Source organism: Cornus florida, unplaced genomic scaffold (assembly GCF_030987335.1).
Source record: "Cornus florida cultivar Cherokee Brave unplaced genomic scaffold, ASM3098733v1 CherokeeBrave_3.0.0_Hap2_Chr02, whole genome shotgun sequence".
Classification (NCBI taxonomy): Eukaryota; Viridiplantae; Streptophyta; class Magnoliopsida; order Cornales; family Cornaceae; genus Cornus; species Cornus florida.
In genome coordinates this window covers 47,054,709-47,079,534 of record NW_026775572.1, presented here as the reverse complement: position 1 = coordinate 47,079,534, position 24,826 = coordinate 47,054,709, and the positions used below count along the sequence as shown (strand labels likewise).

Sequence of the window (24,826 nt, the reverse complement as noted above, 5' to 3'; positions counted from 1 at the left end):
TTTTTATATTTATTTTATTAGCATACCAGACAAGCCCTTTATATAATATATTGTTGTTAATATAATATATTCTAGTGTAACATTTTAGATGTAAATATATTGCACGAGTATGTTGCATTCACGTAATGATACTCTCTGTCCCAAAAAATAAAAAAATAAAAAGAAATTGTGTCTATTTGGATATCCGATTTTTCAATAATATAGTAGATTTTAATGTTTTTTATGACGTAAATTAGGAATTTTGAATTGAGGCAAAGAAAAATGAAATGGGGGGCAATTTTTTTGCGGGAGAGAGGATATTGATTGCATTGACAATTTAAAGGTGTACAATGAGAACAAAAGTAGAAAAGAAAGGAATTGGGTCCCAAAACAACTCAATCTAGCCAAAATTCACTCGCAGACAAACACGCCCTTACGCAAACCACACACATACGACATAACGGAACCCAAATAGGTAAAAATAGATACCAGTTTCACAGTTTCCCCGCCATATATATTTCTATATATATCTACCTATCTATATATATATATATATATATATGTGAAGAGTACTATTCATTAATGCGTCTACGCTTTTCGGTACTGCTTTGTTCGTTGCTTCAGTACTCGTCCTTCTCTCCTTTCGGGGCGAGCGTCTCTGGGACTGCAATTTTGGCAGCTCCAAGTGTTCGACGAAATGCCTGAACGATGCTGTCGCTTATCACCTCCACCAATCAACTCATCGTCTCGCCCCTCTTCGTCCGAGATTTGAACTTTCCCGCCATTTCTTCTCTTGCTTCCTTGGTCAGTCCAAGAAGAAGTCTTCTTCCACGGCGGCGAGGACCGGAGGCCGCGTGTTTCCAGCTCGTTACGGCGAAGCAAAGTGGTTCTTTGAGGTTTCTGGATTGGAGGAGGAGACGTTACGGGAGTTCTTGGTGTTGTTGGTGTAAGGATTGGGAAAGTGAAGGGGACTTGGCGTTGGAGGCGGAGATTTTGGAGTTCATGGAGAATTCAAAGAAGCCGGCGGTGTTTCCAACGAAGAAAGAGCTGGTGGATGGGGGGAGGATGGATTTGGTGGAGGCCATTGTGACGAGAGGTGGTTGGCTGTCTCTTGGTTGGGATTCGGATGGTGATTATGATGAAGATAAGGTTCAAGAGGCAAGAAATTGGGATGGTGGTGTTTTCGATGGTGTTAATATTGGGGAATTCAATCAGAGGGTTGAGAGTTGTCAGGAGAGTAACTCTTTTGACAGGGCTGAAGATGGGTCTTTTGAATTTTCTTCTGCTTCTGTAAATTGCTCCGAGTCCGCTTCACCTTCTGGTAGCTCACTGTGAGGTTCCTATATGCAATTACTCTTCCATTTTCTCATTTTCAAAACTCTTTGATTTTCTGGTTAAAGAATTTTTTGAATGCCCATTTGATGATCTATTGCAAGTGTTACACATTTATGTACTAAATATATTGAGATGTTATATAAGTATATAACTACTTATCAAAAAAAAAAGTATATAACTGAGATGATAATATTGTGCAGGGAACTAGGAATTGATGAAGATACTGGGATTGAGGGAATATTAGGTCGTTTGGAGAAGCAGAGAAATTTGGTTTTTGGCATTAATTTGGCGAAAAGAGGAGATAGTACTCATATTTCGAGTAGAAATGATGAAGGTGACCTGCATTTTGATGCCCATACGGATGCGGGTAAGTTTTTGTTACTTGTTCTAAATTAAGTTGCTTTGTGATCACATATCTTAAAGATTAGAACTTTATCCATGGTTTATTATCCCTTGGAATCTGTATGTGGAATACACTGAAGAATTAAATTCTAAACTTTGCAATTTAAGTTAATGTTGTTATCATCTTTATTCATAGACATTCATTTGTTTTGTATTCTTATATAGATGGAACTGGTTTTCTTGATAAATATTTTTTCTTGTGGGAACTGCTGAATGGAAACCGCTGTTGTAGCATCACCATTGGATACATAGTTACCATTTTAGAGTTTGATGAATGACTTCCTCTCATTGTAGTTTGTATGAACATTCTAAAATGTACTTTGCGGTGTTTGTAAAAGTCAGTGCTGACTAGCCTGACTTTGAAAGAAGCAGTGGACTCAGATTGAGTAGCCCTAAGAAAGACATGTTCAATGATTCAGGGGGCAAGCTTAGCCATAACAGAAATGTCTCAGATTGTGATGGTTCAAAAAACTCACTTAAGCCAGAAATGTGGAGAACTTGGAGCATTCAGCGGGCAGGATTTTCAAATGTAGAATTTGAAGGTATTTCACTTTCTAATTTAGATATAAATAAAGTGGTCAGTATTTGGAACATGACCTGCACACACAAAATCTGCAGCTGGTGAAATATCTTTCGATGAAAACCAAATGGGTGTGGAAAAGGATGCTTCTGAAGCTTTAGACGGACGAAAAAATATAGATCACAGTCATATACGAACTCGCATTCAGCACATGGAGCTGGAGCTTGCCTCTGCACTTCGCTTATTGCAATCTAAGAGTGAGGAATTGATTTCAAAAGAGGTGAGCAATCTAATTCGTTTCTCGTTATCATAAATTTAATCACTCTATTGTGTATTGTCATTGTTTCTTAAATATGCAAATTAAATATTCTACTGGAGCCTTTTTGTGTCACACTTAGCTATACGTTTTTTTTTATAGGTAAAACACTTAGCTATACATTGATAACTTGATATTGGACACTGTGAGCAGTGTGGCTCATTTAACTTCTTCTATGGAGTAAATAAGGGTATATGCTAAGAAGCATGGATGCGGATACGGGACATAGATACGACATGACACGGACACAACGACAAGACAAATTGTGAAAAATTAGCAAACGGACACACCGACTAATAAATATATCTTTTTATATATATGATCCTATAGTAATATTATATTTCATCAACCTAACAATGAAAAAGTCACAAATCATAATAATTAATGAGCTATAAAAATAATTAGTCTATTGGTTAAAGAACTACACAATTGAATCTACTATCTTTTAAAACAAAAAACTTGAAGTATTATATGTTTTGACCGCCATATTTTATAAAAGAAATTCAAAGAAGTCATCATATCTCCCTAATGATACGATATGTGTGTCAGACACGTGTCCATGGCGTGTCTATGACGTGTCCGCGGTGTGTCCAAAAAAAAAAAAAATTTTCCAGACACATATTTTGGCATGTCCGACACATGTTGGGTCGTGTCCAATGCGTGTCGGCGTCCAACACGGATTCTTCGACCTTTTAGGCATGTCCGTGCTTCCTGGGGTACATGTTTCCATATAAATAATACCATTTATACCTCCATGTTATGAAACTGATAGATTACACCAGAGTACATGGCACCGAGAAAATATAATTATAAGCTTAGCAGAAGGTACTCATTTTGCATCGAAGAAGATATTATTCGGATGTATCTCAAAATTATTTTGTGTTGCAAGCTTATAGATTCCAGTTAATTAAAAGTGTGTGTGCATGTGTGTATATATATATATTATTTGGTAAGTAGTTAAAACAGTATATTTTGATAAAGAACCTGTCGAAATATGCATTTCTGTTTCCTTACTGTATTTCATAGCATGTGAAAGGTTATAGTGATAAAGAACCTGTCAAAATGTGCATTACTGTTTCGCATTTCGTAGCACGTGAAAAGTTATGAAATATGTTTTATTGGTAATCTGGCTATTCACCTTTTCAACAAATAATGAGATCTAATCTGTGGATTTTATGATTTGTTTATGACAGACATTCTATTTACAACATATTTCAGAATATTAGTCGTAAAACATTGAACCAAGGTGATTCATTAAAATATTATTTAGACTTCAAAGATATAGATCATATTAAGTCTCTCCATGAACTAACTGAAACTCTTCCGAGTGCCTTGAAATGTCACAGTTTCAGTGCCCTGCGTCAATGTTGATTTTGCCACTTTAATCTTTTGAAATTGTTTGCCTAATTTATATACATGTTTGTATTTAAGTACATCAATAAGGACTTGAAAGAAGAAAATTTTCTTTAATCATCACTAGAATGAACAACTCTATTAGCTATATTCTGTGTCATCACCGGTAGTGGAGCATAGTGGCTAAAGGATGAGATTTGACAAGTCGCATGATTTTGTAGTATATGAATCAGCACAGATTAGTTCCATATTTACATGATAGGAGTTTGGTCAAAACTGAAGTTTAAAATTTTGGCTCCTAGAGTTGATGCTTTAAAATTATACTTGTAGAGGCTAAAGTTTACCTGGAAAGCCTTTGATTTTCAGAATGTCTGAAGTTCATCAATCACAGGAGAAAATGAGAAAAGTCCCGCCATTTAATTGAAACTCTAGAAAGAAAAAAAAAAAATCTAACGCTTGGATATCCATCAACCATTGCTTTTGTAAATTTAAGGTTTCTCGTAGAGATAAACTTCTAGAATAAAAAGCCTTGCTCTTAAGTTGCCAACAATCAAGTTAAGAACAGTTTAAGTTTATTTTATCTCAAACTTTTACATTTGAGTTTTCATCTAGAACTGCAATAAATTTCTGTGGAAGTTCCATATCGGAACAGTCAGGTACAAAAATTTAACATAAAGTAAGATTTAGAATTCCTTAAACTTTGTCTTCTTGAGCAGAGTTACTGCATGGACAATTTTAGATATCTTACGGGTTGTAATATCTTTGGGATCAAAATTCAATCGAGTGTGAAATTTTTTTTTTTTAAATGTGCTTATGCAGTTGCAAGACAACATCTAAATTGTCGTTTTATTTACTGTTACTTCTCTTTTCTTTTCTTCTTCTTCTTTTTTTTTTCTTTTCTTTTTAATTTTTTTTTTTTGATGGCATTGTGGAAGAGATTTTTTCAAGTTGCCATTGCTTAGTGCAATGGTAAAATCAAAACTTGGACTGGCAAGCATAAGGGCGGGAGTTCAAGTCCTTAGAGCAGCCACTTTATACAAAATAATATCAAAAGGTCAAGTCAGTCTTCTCCTCCCAACACCACACATAGGCAGTACATGTACTAGGCAATGTTCTTATTTCTTATTTCTTTTTTTTCCCCTATTTTTCTCCATCATCAAAGACTTCACTGATCAATAACAGGGTGTTTGGTTCACATTCCATATGACCATGCAATTAAAACTATAGACATGATCCATAGGACCATCCAGTCAAATCTATCTCTTTTTATTCTTTTTGATCACAACATTCTGAAGCCATATCACATTTATCATTTAAAATCCCAAATGAGTACAACTATCAACACAACGTGTTTGGTGCAGGAATAGGTCTATGAAATTCTTATTTTGGTGAGCATATAAATTTATTCTAATTACAGCAGCCAGAATTTTTTAATTACATTCTACCATATTATTTCAGAGATTGGGTTTTCATCTTAAATTTCAGATACTGACGGTGGCCGTTCCAATACGTCAAAATAATGTAGTGAATGCACGGTTCAAGTAAAGCCTTTCGGGTCAAGTTTAAATTTTTAAATGCCACTACTACCACTACTACTAATGTAGCAAGGGTGAATAGGGATCGTCCCAAGGGATTAGAGGGCTACTAGTAATGGAAAAAATGCTTAGGGTTAGTAGGTCCAGTGATCAAAGGTAGATTATTTGGTTGTTAAACTACAATTAAGATTAAGCAAGCTCAATATAAAACAAGTAATTAAAGGATAGAGAAAACAAGAGAGAGAGGTTTTGGGACTTAGAGATCACCACTAAGTATCACTTTTCTATACACTCAATTCATAATTAATGAGGGGAAAAACATATGTTGCAACAATAGTGAGTGTGTGTACACAATGAATAGCACAATATATCAAACTAAGCCATTAATCCTTCCTTTAAGTTCACAATCCAAACACATCACATAAATAGAGAAATATACTACTTGCATTCATAAGTATGGAACATCAAACAACAAGTATGGATTGTCCTCCCATTTAACAACTAAGGTAACTACATTACATCTAAGCTAATGACATGAAAATTAAACTAATTAAACTAAGGGAGAGGCACAATCCATCAAGAAATGAGTATGAACCATCAAATAAACCACAAGAGCATTTTATTAAGCACTATGTCTTGACAATCTCTAGATCTATAGCATCAACACACATAGACATGCATCAACAACACAAGAGAAAGAGATAAACACATGAACATCTATTCTAGCATACATAAACATATGGATAGAATGAAATGATCAATTGGAAGAATTAAACCACACAAATCATTGAATAAACAAGATCTATGTATATAAATATGTCAAAACATGTATTACAATACAAATCCCCTCAAAGATACATAAATCAAGGTAAAGAAAGCATGCTTAGGGCTAACTCTAGCCCCAAGAGGATGTCTAGCCACTCATGAATGGTGTCCTCCAACCCTCAAGAGCTATCTCCATGGTAGAAATGCTCTTCTTCTTGAAGTAGATGGAAGACCTCCCAAGAATGTGTCTCTAGCCTCCTCTTCTCTTTTCGTCCTCTCTAAGAATAATCAAAATTGTATCTATCAACTCCTAAAAAAACCTCCTTGTAAAAGTGGCTCATAATCCTTATATAGGTAGCTCAGATGTCACACCCAATGGTCTAGGCTCGTACACAAGGGCTCCTCCAATGATTGCACAATGAGACAACTTTTAATGAGCTGGAAATTAATTTAATTCGCACTTGAGAGGGTCCGATCAATCGAACCTATGCTGAGATCGATTGAACTTGGCTGAGATCTATCAAACTTTGGCTGGATCGATCCTCTCATGGCGGCGCCTTTTTGGATAAGGACAGATCTGAGATATTTTGGGCAAAGAAACAAAAGTGGTAGGTGGGGTGGTTCAACAGAATAAGATGGAATCTTTTCGATCGATCTGAGAATTGTTGGATCGATCGAACTTTGTGGGATCTTTGGATAAGGACAAAAGAGCTTGGATCCGTCTTGGAGAGTCTAGATCGATGAACTTTCGATCGATCGAAGTATTGTTGAGATCGATCGAACATGCTGATTTCCACACTTTGCTTCATTCTGTTTCCACTTTGCTCCTTTCTTCCATCCAGCTTGAGTTAGCTTCTTTTAAGCTCTTATTTGGCTGAATTAGCTTATTTTGGAGATAAGCACCTAAAAAGGACAATAACGTCTAAAATGGGAAAGTAAGATAGATAAAGGTCCTAGAATACCTAAGCTTAAGCGGTTTAAATGCGCACTTTTCAGCGCTCATCAGATACCATAAAAATTTCTCATTCACTTTGACATGAAAGTGTGCTTACGTTAATTGACGAGTGCTTTTGGTAGTCTTGATTTGGTGCTGCATGTGTAAAGGGCAGAAGAGTTGGTTGATCATCTCCTTGTTTGTTCAAAGGTGGCAAGAAACCTCTGAAGCATGATTTTATTTCCTTTTGGTGTGTTCCCGGCTCATGCCTGTTTCAGTGGTTGAGCTGGTTAGGTTTTGGCTGGATCTCAGGGAAGTTAATATCAGGATATTCTATATAGTTTTGTAGAGTTTTTAGATTTGTGTTTTTTATGAGAGTTTGTTTGAGTTTGTTGCTATATACATATTATGTCCACATGCACCCCACTTCCTTCAGGCATTTTTCTAGTTGGTCATAAAATAAACTTGTAAAACAAAATGTTCTCTGATAAATGATTTTTTTTGGTACCTAGATACGGTGAGCAGGTACTTTGTGGTCAACTCCTTGATTCCTAAAATCCAGGGTTAAAAAATAAAAAGAAAAAAGAAATAGAAAGTCCTTGATTCCTAATAATGGTTGAACGAATTCAAGTTTTAAATCCATAGCAGCTGCATCAATACATATTCAACATAAACATTTTTTTTTTGTGGCAAGTAGTCACACATTTAGTGCTGTTTTCTCATATAATTTTTGTTTGATGGTCTGGCCATGGTATTTGAAGTCTTAACAATCCATGTAATAGTGGTTGGTTCTGTTTCACATAAAGAATTGTCACTCTCTCTCTCTCTCTGCGCGCGCGCGCGCGTGAAGAAATCAGAATTATGGTTCTGGTCATATAGATAATTTGGCCATCGAATTATCATATAAATATTATAAAAGAAGATATTTTCTTTATAAAAATCGTAGAAGAAAAGGAGAGAGGAAGAAAGAAAAGAGCATTTACTAATGGAAGAAACGTGTACATTTTACTGGGTAGAAGATAAAGTTGTGTTGCATTTTATGAGTCTCGGAAAATTCAGTTACTGTTCCATTTTTCTGTAGAAAAGTTATCATTTTGTTTTGATTCTTTGAAAACTTGGTTGGGTTCTTATTAGATCTCTTCTTTGATCCTCCTCTGAGTTCTTCATCAGGGCCATGGAAGCTCCTCCAATAATTTACGGAAGCTTTCTGATGCTTGGGAGTTCCAGGAAACTGAGATCATGAATGGCCAGGACAGATTGCGGTCAATACGTGCAAAGTTGGCAGTTTTAGAAGGGAAGATGGCGCTAGCAATAATGTATGCATGTTTTCTGCTCATTTAATGACATGTCATTTGGATTTGTTTTCCTCTTTTGACTTGTCACTCTTTTACTATCCTTCTACAGTGATGCACAAAGGATGGTGGAAGAGAAGCAGAAGAGGGTTGATGGTGCTCGTCGAGCTTTACAACTTCTTCGTACTACCTTCATAGTTTGGCCTAATTCAGGCTCAGAGGTCCTATTAACTGGATCTTTTGATGGTTGGACCACTCAGGTTTGATATCGTCTTGAAATAATTTAGTTATATATAATTAGTACTTCTCCTCTTAAAATTGTAAAGGTATGAAGTATAAGCCTTGTGGTTCCATCATTGTTTGGAATTACTTTTGCATTACTAAAATTTAGTTTCTCTCACACAAGTTGGTTAAGAGTAGTTGGAGTAACTTATCAAAAAAAAAAAAAAAGAGTAGTTGGAGTAAATCTAGTTTTTCCTCTTGGGCTGCTTAGTGTTAGAACATGGATCTAGTACAAGGGCAGCTGTTTTTGTGCAAATAATATTGAAGGTTGAGTTTGTACCCAGTCAGCCCTGAGGGAAGGACCTGCACCCTAAGCTCTGATACGGTACGTCAGAGTATTCACGGTACTAGTTATACCTAAAAGAGAGTGAGTAGGTCTAAAAAAATTCAACAATCATTAACTTAATTTCAAATTTATTTTAATTAATTTTATTTTATCAATGTGTCTCAATAACTAAGCCAATCACAAGAAGTTAAGCATCCACACATGAAAAGCAGTAAATCAAAAGTATAGAGACTAATTTTATGTGAAAAACTCTAGAAAGGGGAAATCATGGAACTTGTCCACACTCAAACAATCCATTTTAAAGAAAGGTTTATAATACTAGGTATCGGATTCTATTCCCTAGAATCACCTAGTTACGTCTGATGTAACTCATGCATGTTCACCCTGAACACTGCTATTTTTTATCAACTGACTTCTTCCTCAACAAAAAATGTTCTCCTTGATTGTTATATTGCTTCTTTATCTTTGGAAAACATTCAGTTAATTGATGGTTGCTGTTCTTCAATTTGCTACTGGCTTTGATTTTCTGTCATAGAATTATGGTGAACTATCTAAAATCCTAGATTGATCAAATCTCCGTCACTCTCTCTATCTCTCTCTCTTAAGCACAGACTTGTGAACAAAATAGGAAAGATATATCACGTTAAAAATATTAAATTCATACAATTCTAACAACTGACTGCCAATGGTCAAACTGTAGGTCTTCATGTGCGATCAATCAGTCTTCAGGTATGATCGATTGAGCTACTCCAGTAGCCTCCTACTGAAGTATTAAATTGATCGAGGCTATTAATTGTTGCTTATTTTTTTTCGATTGAAGGACTGATCAATCAAAGTTATCGATCTTTCTATACTGTTTTCCTTTTAAAAAATTAAACACAAGTTCTATCAATCCATCTGAGTGTTTATAGATCAAAATTCCCTATTTTGGAAAACTTTGATTATCCTGATTTAAAGCCTATAAAATGCTCGATCCCAAATCAGGGGTAGTCCAACTATCTAATAAATTAATCTAAATTTAGTTCGTATGTCTGCTAAGGTCTGATATTATCTCTTTTTTTTTTTTTCTCTCTCTCTCTTAGTTGGTATTCACACACACATGTCTCCATTGAGGCTTGAACCCCTGACCTCCCTTTGGAAAGTAGGGGCCTGATCCCGCTAGGCCACTGGCCTGTTCATCTGATCTTACCTTTTCTTAAACATGTGATTGAGCATGATGAATCATGCACATGATCGTTGTTGATGCTCCATTATAATCGTCTTCAGTTATAAACTCGAAAACTTAAATTTCGTTCAATCACCCTAGTACGTGGAGGAGTTTGTCAACACAAGACTCAATGTCCCAATAAACCCCTCAACACATGCTCAATTATTGGGGACCTCGTTACTCCTATAATCTAGTGATTTAGTGAAACTGAATTTTAAAATCTGACTGTGAGAGCAGTCTAAGACAATGTGGTCGGTCATGTGCAAAATAAGATAACTGCACTATGAAGGAAAAACAATCCAGTTCAAGTTGCCAAAATGGCTTGATATCATGGAAGGATGAAATGGGCTGTGGTTTAACAAAAGATATGGCCCAAGAGGATGACAGAATGTAATGTCGTAGTCAGACACAAGTAGTTGTAGTAAAATTTTTGTTGAGATGTTGTTTCAGAATGCTGGAAATTGAAACTGATGAAGTAAATTACAGAAGTTAGTGTAAGCCTTTTCAAACTCATCAGGGTCATATTAGACCCACCTTTTTTTTTCCCCTTGGCAAGTAACTCACACAGCCAATTCTGCCTGCACGGGGACTTGAACCCTTGACGTTCCACTCTGAAATGTAGAGAAGATACCACTAGGTTAAATACAACCTACCCACTTCAATAAATCTTATGAAGGGGAAAGAGAAGTCATTTTTTATAGTAGTTTTGCAACTTGTCAATGTAAACACTAAGTTCCATTATGTATTTTAGGATTTGATAAGAGTGATCCAGTCCAATATTTTAGTTGCTCAAGTGGACCACTAAATGGTTCTTAGATTGCCATAAAGCTGCTGTTGGAGTTGGTGATGCTATCGGTCATGATTGCCTAAGTTAATATAAATTGAATCTCACAGTAATTCAGATTTTGAAAGCCTTTTAATAACAAAATTTTACGAGAACTTCAATGGGTGAAGTATGCTTCTGTTTATTGTTTTGTTTCTCATGAATTTCATTAGCATAGATATTGCAGTGAACTTTTTTTTTAGGATGGGTAGATGTCAAAGAATTTAATTACCAATGTTTTGGTTTCAACTCCAAGTGCTTTTGGATGGCTTTTCTTGATATGCATTTTGTTTTACACTCTTTATCTTGCAGAGAAAGATGGAGAAATCAAGTAAAGGTATTTTCTCAGTGTGCCTGAAGTTGTATCCGGGTAGATACGAGGTAGGTCATTTTTATTAACTGTCACGATTCCACAATTTTCAGTACCTTTTGAATGGTGGGCATGTCAGTTACTACTACCATACCTGCAGATTAAGTTCATTGTTGATGGCACATGGAAGACTGATCCTCTACGCCCTGTAGTTCGAAACAATGGGTATGAGAATAACCTGGTTGTCGTCACTTAAATGCACACAATAGGCATGCAACCTCTTTTTATCTGAAGAGGGGACAACAGTTAAAAGAGGATGGGTATGTTCTGCAGGATATTTGTAGCCATCAGAAGCTGTTGGTTGATGATAATTTTCTCTAGATTATTTTGGCATAGCAAATTGGTATATGTAGCCACCTTTGTATTTTTCTTTTATTCTCTTTTCTTTTCTTTTTTCATTTTTTTTTTTTTAAATGTAAAATCTTGTATTCAAAATATTATCAGATTCAAACCTTTCAAAAAAAAAAAAAAAAAAAAAAAAAATTATCTGGTATCATTACTGCTATTTGTTCCTTTAGGTTAGAAGAAAATATTAGAATAAGGATGAATTATTTTGTTAACTTTATAAAGTTTGCTTTAACTCTTTGTGCTGTTTCATAATATTATTTTCTTTTTCTCTTTTCTTATAATAGCAAATTAGGGGGACTCGAACACGGGCATACCACCTCGGGGAGCTGGGCATTTTACCAACTATGCCACTTATATGCACAGTTGACATTAAATATAAAGGATCTACTGCTAGATACTTTGGCTTCTTGTATTCAAAATATTATCAGATTCAAACCTTTCAAAAAAAAAAAAAAAAAAAAAGATTATCTGGTATCATTACTGCTATTTGTTCCTTTAGGTTAGAAGAAAATATTAGAACAAGGATGAATTATTTTGTTTACTTTGTAAAGTTTGCTTTAACTCTTTGTGCTGTTTCATAATATTCTTTTCTTTTTCTCTTTTCTTATAATAGCAAATTAGGGGGACTCGAACACGGGCATACCACCTCGGGGAGCTGGGTATTTTACCAACTATGCCACTTATATGCACAGTTGACATTAAATATAAAGGATCTACTGCTAGATACTTTGGCTTCTTGTATTCAAAATATTATCAGATTCAAACCTTTCACAAAAAAAAAAAAAAAAAAAAGATTATCTGGTATCATTACTGCTATTTGTTCCTTTAGGTTAGAAGAAAATATTAGAACAAGGATGAATTATTTTGTTTACTTTGTAAAGTTTGCTTTAACTCTTTGTGCTGTTTCATAATATTCTTTTCTTTTTCTCTTTTCTTATAATAGCAAATTAGGGGGACTCGAACACGGGCATACCACCTCGGGGAGCTGGGCATTTTACCAACTATGCCACTTATATGCACAGTTGACATTAAATATAAAGGATCTACTGCTAGATACTTTGGCTTCTTGTATTCAAAATATTATCAGATTCAAACCTTTCAAAAAAAAAAAAAAAAAAAAAAAAAAAGATTATCTAGTATCATTACTGCTATTTGTTCCTTTAGGTTAGAAGAAAATATTAGAACAAGGATGAATTATTTTGTTTACTTTGTAAAGTTTGCTTTAACTCTTTGTGCTGTTTCATAATATTCTTTTCTTTTTCTCTTTTCTTATAATAGCAAATTAGGGGGACTCGAACACGGGCATACCACCTCGGGGAGCTGGGCATTTTACCAACTATGCCACTTATATGCACAGTTGACATTAAATATAAAGGATCTACTGCTAGATACTTTGGCTTCTTGTATTCAAAATATTATCAGATTCAAACCTTTCAAAAAAAAAAAAAAAAAAAAAAGATTATCTGGTATCATTACTGCTATTTGTTCCTTTAGGTTAGAAGAAAATATTAGAACAAGGATGAATTATTTTGTTTACTTTGTAAAGTTTGCTTTAACTCTTTGTGCTGTTTCATAATATTCTTTTCTTTTTCTCTTTTCTTATAATAGCAAATTAGGGGGACTCGAACACGGGCATACCACCTCGGGGAGCTGGGCATTTTACCAACTATGCCACTTATATGCACAGTTGACATTAAATATAAAGGATCTACTGCTAGATACTTTGGCTTCTTGTATTCAAAATATTATCAGATTCAAACCTTTCAAAAAAAAAAAAAAAAGATTATCTGGTATCATTACTGCTATTTGTTCCTTTAGGTTAGAAGAAAATATTAGAACAAGGATGAATTATTTTGTTAACTTTGTAAAGTTTGCTTTAACTCTTTGTGCTGTTTCATAATATTCTTTTCTTTCTCTCTTTTCTTATAATAGCAAATTAGGGGGACTCGAACACGGGCATACCACCTCGGGGAGCTGGGCATTTTACCAACTATGCCACTTATATGCACAGTTGACATTAAATATAACGGATCTACTGCTAGATACTTTGGCTTCTTGTATTCAAAATATTATCAGATTCAAACCTTTTAAAAAAAAAGATTATCTGGTATCATTATTGCTATTTGTTCCTTTAGGTTAGAAGAAAATATTAGAACAAGGATGAATTATTTTGTTAACTTTGTAAAGTTTGCTTTAACTCTTTGTGCTGTTTCATAATATTCTTTTCTTTTTCTCTTTTCTTATAATAGCAAATTAGGGGGACTCGAACACGGGCATACCACCTCGGGGAGCTGGGCATTTTATCAACTATGCCACTTATATGCACAGTTGACATTAAATATAAAGGATCTACTGCTAGATATTTTGGCAGCAAATCCTCTTGATGGTACAACAGTAGCATCTAATAGGAGTCAGGCCTTGATAAGTATATTACCATTCACTTTCATTAAGTCCACAAAAGCTGGAGTCATTACAGTAAAAGTAATAATACATTTTAAGAGTATTGAACAGTTCTTCGGTCTACAATTGCTGCAACAAGACGAACAGGTCATCCACTTCAGTCACAAAATATGCAATTTCTTCATCTTTTAAGACTGGTTGCCTGGAAAAAAAACCCAGCTCCAACGACTTCATTCCGTAGGAGATGCATGCCATCCAAGTTTCACAGAACTGTGGCCCTCAATCATATTTTCCCATTAAAAAGTGAGAATCCGTCCTTTCAAGATATTTTTACACGAAAAACAAAAGGAGTAGATGAATCGAATCGTATGTGAAAGAATTCTATTCCTTAGTTCCTTTCATGGCTATTTGGGATTCTAAAGAGACATCAAATAAGGTTGTCATTCCTAATGCAGATAAGTCAAGTCCGGGAAGGGAGACGATCTTTCCTTACAGCAAATGTGAACCCACTTCCACAGTAAACTTTGAACGTGGTGTGTCTGTTTGTACATATGTGGCCGAGTCTGACCATTTGAGGGTTACTTTGATCACTTGTATTTCCCAAGCCAAGCTGACCATGTTCACCCCAACCCCATGTCATTGTTAATCCATTCTCTGCAAAATGGCAGGAAGTCCACAACGAAAATAAATCAGCATATGACCAAGATTAAAAAGAAACAATACATAGAGAATAAGATCTTGCCTGTTATTAGAGCCGAGTGCTCAGCTCCTGCTGCAATCTCTAGAACTTTAATCATATCAATACCGGGAATTTTCTCCATAATGGCTTCCTTTGAACCTTCTGCAGTACAAAGCACACATTTTGACACTGATGCTCTATTGCATTTGAGAGGGAGAATTGGGAGAAAAAAAAAAAAAAAAAAGACAGGAAGGATAGGAAAAACATCCATAGGAGAAGGGGAATTTCCCTCCCAATGTTCAGTTGAGGAAAGAGAGAAGGGAGAAAGGAAGGGGGTTTTACAGAAATTTATCATTACACACTTACAATTTTAAGGGATGGTGTTATTTAAAGTCCAAAATGTGAAAAAGTTGAAGGAGGCCTTTCAACCCTCCTTTCTTCCCATGTGGAAGGAACACTTATGGTGGATCTGAAATGAAGGATATTCCTTCCTCCCTTCCTTTCTCCTTCCTATGGTCCTACCAAATGATCAATGAAAAACCTTTCCATCCCTCCCCTCTTCCTTTCCTTCCTCCCACCCTTCCGTCCTACCAAATGGACCATAAATTACATGTACTCAAAAAGGAAATTTCCAAAAATGACTAAGCAAATGGTATATATTCCTTGATTCATTATCTGAATATTGATTGGATGGTTAAAATCATCTTGTTAAGGGTCACAACATCCTTGACAACGTTATCAAATGATCATGGACGCACCTGGTAAACTTCATCAAATGGTCAAGTACACGTGTCCTAATACCCTTATAATATTTGTCAAATGAGATGAATAATCTAAAGACGCTTACACTTTACACACTCCTAAATATCAAAATGCACTACCTGACAAATGCTTCACTGGGGTCATTTTCTGAGACTTGCTGAGCTCTCCATGGCGGTCGCCACCAAGCATATGCACTTCCCCATCACCTGCTTAGGATGCCCCGAAGTTGCAAAATAACAAGTCATTCACCTGTTTTTGGTAAAAGAACTGGTAGAATGGTAAAAGTATGACATACCTGTTAATCCTAAAGCATGATTCCATCCAAGAGCAGCCTGGGTGAAAGACAAGGATGAAGTTAAACACTGGGGATAGTAATCATTTGAAGTGCCGCTAAACCCTCTTCCCCAAATGTATAGATTTCCATCAGCTTGTGTGACAGCCAGATGAAACAACAGCAAAGAAAGCAATTAATACAGGGACAGCAAATCATGACCTAGTACTAATGATAATTCTTGATAACTCATCACATTCCCTGAACTTTAAAAAATGCATTCCCCATTCAAAAGTTCTTTAATTTGTCAGTCCGTAATTACAAGCAGCAGATAGCAGATGGTGGGCCTCACGATCACCACATTTGTATCTGCTCTTATAGCCACATTTAAATCAAGAGATAATTTAAGGGACTCACCAGATAAAGCTGCGCTGTGATCTCCATTTGCACAAATGCTAGTGATTTTGACATGTCCCAACCCAAGAGTAACTTGAGGAACATTTATTGATCCAATTTTATCCTTGCAAATACCCAGTTGACCGCGCTTACCAGACCCAAATCCGTATACTTGATCTCTTGAATGACCTACATCAGATTCCTCTCAAATGTTAGTGATTGATCCGGTTCACTTGAAATCAGATACAAGTTTTCCATAGCCAACAAATAGGGATTTCTTTTGTGTATATTCAGCAACCTTCCAAAGAATCACAAAATATGCGAAGATTCTGTAAATTTGGCATTGAGAATTCTGACAACTACATTAGAAAGAATTTTAACAGCAAAATTAAATGGAATGAATTATTTATTTTTTGATGTTATCTTTCTTTACTTATAACTTTTAAAGCTTTGCATCAATGCCAAAACCAGATCCATCCTAATTATGCTATTCTAAGACTTCTCATCAATTCATCACAAGTCCATATTGACAATATACACATAATAGATCAGTTCGGTTTCTGCTCAAACGTTCACGAATAAACAATACTTTGAACAAGAAAGTAGTTGACCCCACATATCACCATTCAAAATGCCATGGATAATGATACACTATTCCTAATTGATCTCCAGTAATTTTGTAGTTTTGTTTGTGGCCAAAGGTAATTAAGTTAATTAACCCCTAACCCACCCCTCCCTTTAAGATATTCTGTCAGAACCTAACTGGTATGGCAGGAAAGCATTTACATCCTTATTTATTCCCAGCAATTCCATCTTTACTTCCTTTTTTTTTTCTTGTTCATTTGGTGTTCTTAAATCCTCATGCTATTTCATAAGAACTCTAAATACTTGGTTAAAATCTGTTTCTTACATGCTGGTGCGAGAAGACAGTCAATCTCCTTTCATTTTAGTTCCAGTAACGTATTATTTCTTATCCCGAAAACATATTACGTCTCAGATCCAAGATTATAACAAAGTGTAATTTCTCAAGGAAAAAAACACTATATACTATTCGTTTCTGGTATACATGCCGTTTAGATGTACTAAGTGTCATATCAATGCTTTTGGAATAATACAAGAATATAAACATCCTATGCAATAGCATCTTCACATTAATGACCTATTAGCTGGCAGTACGATACAATGTATACCTTTCAACAGGACTAGTGAATGGCGCATACCGCATGCTATCTGCTCAACATGCTTTGAAGCAAAGTATGAGACCTTTACCGGAAAAGAATGGGACTTGTAATCACAATGCCCAAGTTGACCAAATGATCCATCTCCACATGTAAAAAGGCATCCGGTATCTGAGAACAAATACAAGACCAAGTTAAAGGGAGGCAAAAACTGATCCCCTGATTAAAGGGATACATAAGAATAACTGGGACTGTTGGTGCAACGAGGTACATAATGCTTCAGAAATTAAGTCTAAAAAGTACTAAAAAAAATGCACCAAGAAGAATAAAAATAATAGCAAAACAAACAAAAATATATTTATGCCATATGGGTATCCATCAACCATCCACATTGAGGGTAATATTAGGGGAAGAGGAAGACCAAAGTCCAAGTGTAGAATTAATAATGAAGGATATGATAGCATGTGAATTGACTGAAGTTATGGCCTTAAACAGAGCAAAATGGAAACATAGGATTCATGTAGCCGACCCCAAGTAGTTGGGAAAAAGACTTCTTCTTGTGGGTATATATATACACACACCAATATTAGAGTTAATTAATTAGAATCACAGAAATTGTGCTAATACATAATACATTCATCAAATATACACACACACACACACACCAATATTAGAAATAATAAATTAGAAACCACATAAATTTGTAATCTCTTATACACCAAGTTTGCAAATTCTCTGATAAAATAAAGAATCGTGATCATGAGTACTTTGTGTGATTACACAGTGGAAATTATGATAATGGGTATCAATTTCACATGTAAAATTTCAAGTTAATGTCTCAAATAAATAAACAGGGAGGAAACCTGAAACAAACCCAGAGTGGTTCCACCCAGCAGAAACATGAGTGACAACAGTGCTTTTGAAAACCTCCAAAGGCTTTGGTTGTAAGCTGTTAACCAAATCCCCATGACCCAGTTGACCAGACGTGCCTCTTCCCCATGTCAGCACCTTCCCACCTGCAAAGAAACACCCAAAAACTCATACCCAGTTCTCAATTAATTGATTGATCAGAAAAAATATATATATTTATTTCTACATATATATATATATATATATTTATAGAGAGAGAAAGTAGTTGGTACTGGTGGTGAGGGCGATAACGTGAGCGCCGCCGCAAGAGAGGAGAGAGATGGGTCCGGAAGAGGAGAGAGAAGGAAGGAGTTGAGGGAGATGTTCGTCCTGAAACCTTCCTGTCCCTAACTGTCCCTCCGTTCCTGCTCCCCAACTCCACCATACTTGTTCTTCTTCTTCTTCGGTTATTTTCTTCTCTTCTTCTTCCATCAATTTCATTTTCAGATTTCTCTGTTATTTATTCCATCTCACTTCGCACTGCGCATCTTACTCGAGAGGCAATCCCCAACTAACGACGTCGTTTCCTATTACTCATAATAATGCTAAGTGAAAATTACATTTGCCTCCCTAATGTTTGAGTAAATTATACACAAGAGACTGATAATTTATTACTTTGACCTTTCCTAAATTACCATTGTTCGGCGTCTTAATAGTGACTTTTAAGTGTGAAAAGTTAGTAATGTCCTTATATTATATAATAAGGACAATACTTGCCTACTCACTAGTGAGTAGGTTTATCATTACATGTTCCAATAATAAGTGGACACATCAACTTTAATGATCAAATAAAAAAACAATAATAAAAAAATAGAATAAAGCCGGATCGACCCGCTTTAATTGGGTAACCTGTATTCAAACCCTATGTATTTCTTTTCTCACACTTTTGCCCCCTTCCCAAATTCACGCCATCCTTTCTCCATTATTCTTCTTCCTCTCATCTTTCATGAACATCATTAATTAATAGGCGAACACTTTTGCAAAATCTCTCGGGCTTCGTATCACTCAATAGGCAAGGGTGGGCTGTGGTGTTACTTTTCCCGCTTCTTCTCACGACTTTGTAACAAATTGAACTTCTGATCCTATTTGATCACTATTATCATGATCATATATGCTTTCTAGTATGAATTTGTTGTATATAAGCTATGAATTGTTGAATATACTATATGTTTGGAGATCTGCAACTGATGTAATAACAGACAGAGTTTTTAAAGTTTCTGCTACAACCATGTTAGTAAAAAAAATTGGTTGATTAATTTTCGAAAAAAAAAAAAAAAAATTTGATTGATTTGTTTATTTACTGGGAAAAAATATTTTATATATCACATTAGATGTTATAAATAACATAAATTATGTAATTCAATTGAGGTACATCTACAAACCCATTGAAGATGCAGTAGGAAGAGAATTAACAATACCAGGCCTATTGATTGATTATCGTCTTGTGAGAGGAAGAAGAAGGAGAAACTGGGAGAGGGTGAAAGAGAGAGAAAAATAAAAATAGAATGCAGGTGATCAGTTACCCAATTGAAACGGGTCAATCCCACTTTATTATCTTTTTTTATTACTTTTTTGAATTTGTCATTAAAGTTGATATGTCCACTTATTATTGGAACACATAATCGGTCAGTAGAATTAACTTGCTTATTAGTGAGTAGGCAAGTATTGTCCATATAATAGTAGGTTATAGGGTAAAGTGCATAAAATTCCCTTCAACTATGCCCATTTGAGCAAGAAACCACCCTGGAATACCAAATTGGTAGAAAATCTCCTGAACTTAGGACTTTTGTTGCAATTTACCCAATCAGGTGACTGGCCTACGAATTTTACACACTTATCTCTCACGTGACTATCCAAATTTAATTAAATGATCATACAACCCTTATGAAAGTAAAAGACCATAGTACCCTTATATTAAATGACAATTACCTTTTTGTCTCTCTATATAGATTCATATAGTTAATATATATATTCATCTTCTTCATTATGCAGATAAATACTGTCAATAAAAAATATGTTAATTGAACAGTGAACTCCCATCCTTTCCTATATATATATATATAGCTCTGTACACATTATCCATATTCATGGCAACGTTACATCTTCCATATAAACCCCTTGAATCACTAGAACTGATTGACGAAATCCAATCACAAGCAAACCCAATTGCAAAATTCTCAACCTCTTGCCAACCCAATCACAAGATTTGATTCACAAAATCGTCGTAAACAAACCAAATCGCAAAACCCCATGAATTGGTAAATAACTTTTTAGTTCAAAAACACCATGGTTCAAGATCAAATTATTTTGAAAGAAACAGGGATTTAGCTGAGTTCTCCAGTAAAATCAAGATTAAAAAGATGAAAGAAAGTGTCCAAGAATTATCCGTTGTCATAGGTCTCGTCATCTAAACACCATCACATATTCTGATAGCCATCCCAATTACCAGATAGCCATCCCGATTATTAGGCCTTTATTATTTTTAGTTGAGCATTTAGCCGTTGTCACCACCAGACTGAAATAAAGGCTTAGATAGTGGAGGAGATTGTAGTGGAGAGAAAGAGATTGTTGTGTCGGCCGTCCATTGTGGAGATTGGGGAAAGAAGAAGGAAGAATATATTTACGTATACATCTGTGTGTAATGTTGGTTTTGAGAAAGAAAAAAAAAAAGAAAAAAGATTAAGTTGATGATCTTTGATAGTTGTGAAGTTTCTGAGGTGTCTAATTTTAATTGGTGTTTGTGATTACACTGGTCCCATGTATTTAGTCAATTTTATAATAATAACTCAAGGTTACAAGACAATGATTTATCTAAAGGGTAAAAAGGTCTTTTTAAACTTCCGGCTATAGAAGTGGACAGGAAAACCTTATTTGTCCTTTGACTGCACAAAATTTATAGTTGAAGGGGGTTATTTGTAGTTCCAGGGGTTAGTTGCACTTGGTCCATAATTAGAGGGGGTTTCTTGCACTTTACCCTAGGTTATATTACATTTTATACAAAAGAAGGGTAAAATTGTCATTAAAAAAAATTAGTCAATAAGTCTACCGAAAAAAGAAAAAAAAAAAAGGCTAAGGGTGTTATTGAGTATATAGCCAAATCTCAAGCAAGGTCAAAGTAATAAACGTTGAACGATTTACAATGTGTAATTTTTCCAAACTTTAAGAAAGGATCGTAATTTACCCCAATACTTAATACACTTAGGCTCCGTTTGTTTGAGCGTAAAACATTTTCTGAAAAATATTTTATGTATTTTTCAATATTTGGTAGTCTCAAATTCAAAGTAAATTTTTTATGAAGGAAAATAATTGCCCAAAACATAATCAAAACAACTTACCAATTAATCATCTGAAAGTCATTTTCCGAGCTTATTCTCCTCAACAAAGCATATGGTATTGTAAGTGTCAATCAAGGATATGGAAGAGTTACATGGTGGCCAAAAAGTAGTCTTGAAAGAGAGTTTAGAGAGAAAAAGAAAGGTGTCTTTTAATAAAGAGAGAGTTTTTAGAGAGAAAATGAGGGTAGCCCTTTTACATGTGATATAGTGATTAGAAACTAAAGCTGTTACCTGGGCAGGCTAACCTAGCCCAACCCAACCCCAACCTAATTTTTTGAAATTTGGGCTTACAGTTCACAAATCGGGTTCATGTTCGGGCTGAGTTTTTGTAATGTTTCTGAATTTTACCATTTTTCAATTTCTGGAATTTTTTTATTTTTCGAGGGTATTTTTGTCTTTTCTCGTTTTACGTGCCGGACACCGTGGGGTGTGCCGGGTGTGTCCGAGAGTTAATTAGAGCATTTCATTGAGTTCACGACTCTTTGAAATGCAAGGATTGTTATTATTGTATTTTTTTCAATTTTTCGGGCCTGACTGTCCCGTGTGGGACCTGTTACCAGAGTTGTTGTGTACAGGAGTTGTGTCTCGGGTCATTTGCATACCATGCATTATTATTTTTGTGCCTAAGTAAATTGTTAAAGTGCTAAATTGTGTGGCTATGATATAATTGGAGCTCGTATGTATAATTTATGGTGGAAAATAAATCAAAAAGGAAATTATTTTTTGTGGTGGGACCCACCACCATATTAAGTGGCCAAGAGGCCATATTTGGCCTCCATTCTCCTCCCTTTTCCCGCAAGTCTCTCTCTCTCTCCTTCACTTTCTAGATTTTTCTTTTTATTTTAATTTCCAATTTTCCAACTTTGATTTCTCCTTCATCTTTTGGAGTTTTTAAGTGTCGTTTGCGGCAATTGCATAGCACAATGAGATCTACGATTTGATCCGAGAAATTTCTAGTTTGGTGCACCTTGGAATTTCGAAATTGGGGCTAGGAATTGGGGATTTTTGCTTAATTGGAGGTAGGGGTTTCTAATCCATGAAATTCTTGTTCCTTTGTGAATTTTTCTTTATTAATTATAACCAAGCATACTTAATTTGAGATGATTGCCTCTAAAATGATTTAGTTGTTGTATATGAAGCTCATGATTATGTGTATAAGTTGATTTGTGTGAAATGCATGCTTAATTGTGATTAACTCTTGAATGATTTGTATATCTATGTGAAATTTTATGTGTAGAGGATATATGTGTAAGTGGTTTTGTGGAATTGTTGTGAGAAGCATGCTTATGTGGATTTATTTTCATATATTTTATGTTTAACATGCTAAAATTTTTATTTGCTTGGAAGCACGATACATTGTTTGTGTTATTGTAAAGTATGTTAGGTGGTTAAACTTAAATTAAAAGCATGATAATGAATATTGACATGACATGAGATGGCATGGTACATTCATGCATAAGCATTGGGAATGAATGGAAAAAAGATTTGAAAATGAAAGAAAAATGATTTTTGGTAAATGTTTTGAAAAGTGTTTGCGAAAACCCGAACGCCTAGGAGGCGCCTTGTAATACCCCTAATTTTAAAAGGATAGTCTCGGTATTTATTTATTTGTTTTAATTGTATTTTTAATTATTTAATTAATTATTTGACTAATTGCTTATGTGTTTAATTGAATCAGGTATTACTTGATTATTTGATTATGTGTCTATATATTATTTGTATTTGTCTATGTGTTAATTGTTTAATTAGATTATGTGCTTAAATGGTGTTTTGATTAATTGTAAATTAAATGTTTTCTTTTCTTTTATTATTTTATTTTATTTTTCTTTTATAATTATAGTTAGTAGTAATGGGCCAACTAATTGAGTCACATGGACTACTTGGATAGGAGGTTGGATGTGTATGGATTATTATCCATAGATAGTTGTGCATGTATATATATAGATATATATTATATACATATATAAAAGGGAAAGTAATTTATTAATTACTTTTATGGTAACTTGGATAGTAATATTTAATCTGATGTATATGTTTTATATTTAAATAATAAAAATATATATAGATTTGATACGTGTTATATTTTAAGTTACTTTATAATATTATGGTAACTTAACTATTATTGGATAATACATTAATAAATAATGGGATGTGTATAATTTATTTATTTAATAAAGATATGCATAAATTATATACGTAACATATTTTACTTACCTTTTTTATATATATAAAAGGGCAAGTAATTTATTAATTATTTTTATGGTAACTTGGGTAGTAATATTTAATCTAATGTATATGTTTTATATTTAAATAATAAAAATATAAATAGATTTGATACGTGTTATGTTTTAAGTTACTTTATAATATTATGGTAACTTAAGTATTATTGGATAATCCATTAATAAATAATGAGATGTGTATAATTTCTTTATTTAATAAAGATATACATAAATTATATACGTAACATATTTTACTTACTTTTTTAATATATATAAAAGGAAAAGTAATTTATTAATTATTTTTATGGTAACTGGGGTAGTAATATTCAATCTGATGTATATGTTTTATATTTAAATAAGAAAAATATACATAATTTTGATACGTGTTATGTTTTAAGTTACTTTATAATATTATGGTAACTTAAGTATTTTTGGATAATCCATTAATAAATAATGAGATGTGTATAATTTATTTATTTAATAAAGATATACATAAATTATATACATAACATATTTTACTTACCTTTTAAATATTTTAATATTTATTTTTTTTAAGTTGACTTGGATTGGGAAAAGGGTTAGGGTTATTTTATTTAGCTATAAATATATAGTTATAGGTTATAAAAGGGGGTTAAAAATATTGACGTGATATATTCTAGAGAGAGAGAGTTAGAGAGGGAAGGAGGAAAATGAAGGAAGGAAGGAGGAGGAAAATGAAGGAAGGAAGGAGGAGAAAAATCCTGTAGAGATAAGATTAAGGAAGAAGAAATTTAACTTTCAATCCGAAAATTTAAGGCAAGTTCTTCTTCTATCTCATTCCCTTTTATTCGTGTTCTGTACATGCCTAGGAAATTTCAGAATTTATTAAACACGTAAAATTAAATAATTATGTATGTTTAATTGGATTAGAACATATGTTTCATGAAATTG

At 34.2% G+C, this 24,826-nt stretch overlaps 2 protein-coding genes across 2 annotated transcripts; one reads left to right on the top strand and one right to left on the bottom strand.

Annotated features, from left to right (window-relative positions):
• Positions 1-325: 325 nt before the first annotated feature.
• On the top strand, positions 326-11,984 carry LOC132294894 (protein PTST homolog 2, chloroplastic). Its single transcript, XM_059792912.1, has 8 exons — positions 326-1,310; positions 1,515-1,681; positions 2,136-2,258; positions 2,335-2,516; positions 8,310-8,455; positions 8,544-8,691; positions 11,342-11,410; positions 11,500-11,984. Exons 1-8 carry the CDS (start codon positions 688-690, stop codon positions 11,593-11,595), a joined length of 1,554 nt encoding a protein of 517 aa, XP_059648895.1. The 5' UTR covers positions 326-687; the 3' UTR covers positions 11,596-11,984.
• A 2,141-nt stretch (positions 11,985-14,125) lies between these two features.
• On the bottom strand, positions 14,126-18,813 carry LOC132294896 (ultraviolet-B receptor UVR8). Its single transcript, XM_059792913.1, has 8 exons — positions 18,576-18,813; positions 18,297-18,449; positions 17,446-17,604; positions 16,277-16,444; positions 15,884-16,015; positions 15,708-15,794; positions 14,890-14,988; positions 14,126-14,801 (listed from the first exon to the last, which is right to left on the bottom strand). Exons 1-8 carry the CDS (start codon positions 18,781-18,783, stop codon positions 14,608-14,610), a joined length of 1,200 nt encoding a protein of 399 aa, XP_059648896.1. The 5' UTR covers positions 18,784-18,813; the 3' UTR covers positions 14,126-14,607.
• Positions 18,814-24,826: the final 6,013 nt, after the last annotated feature.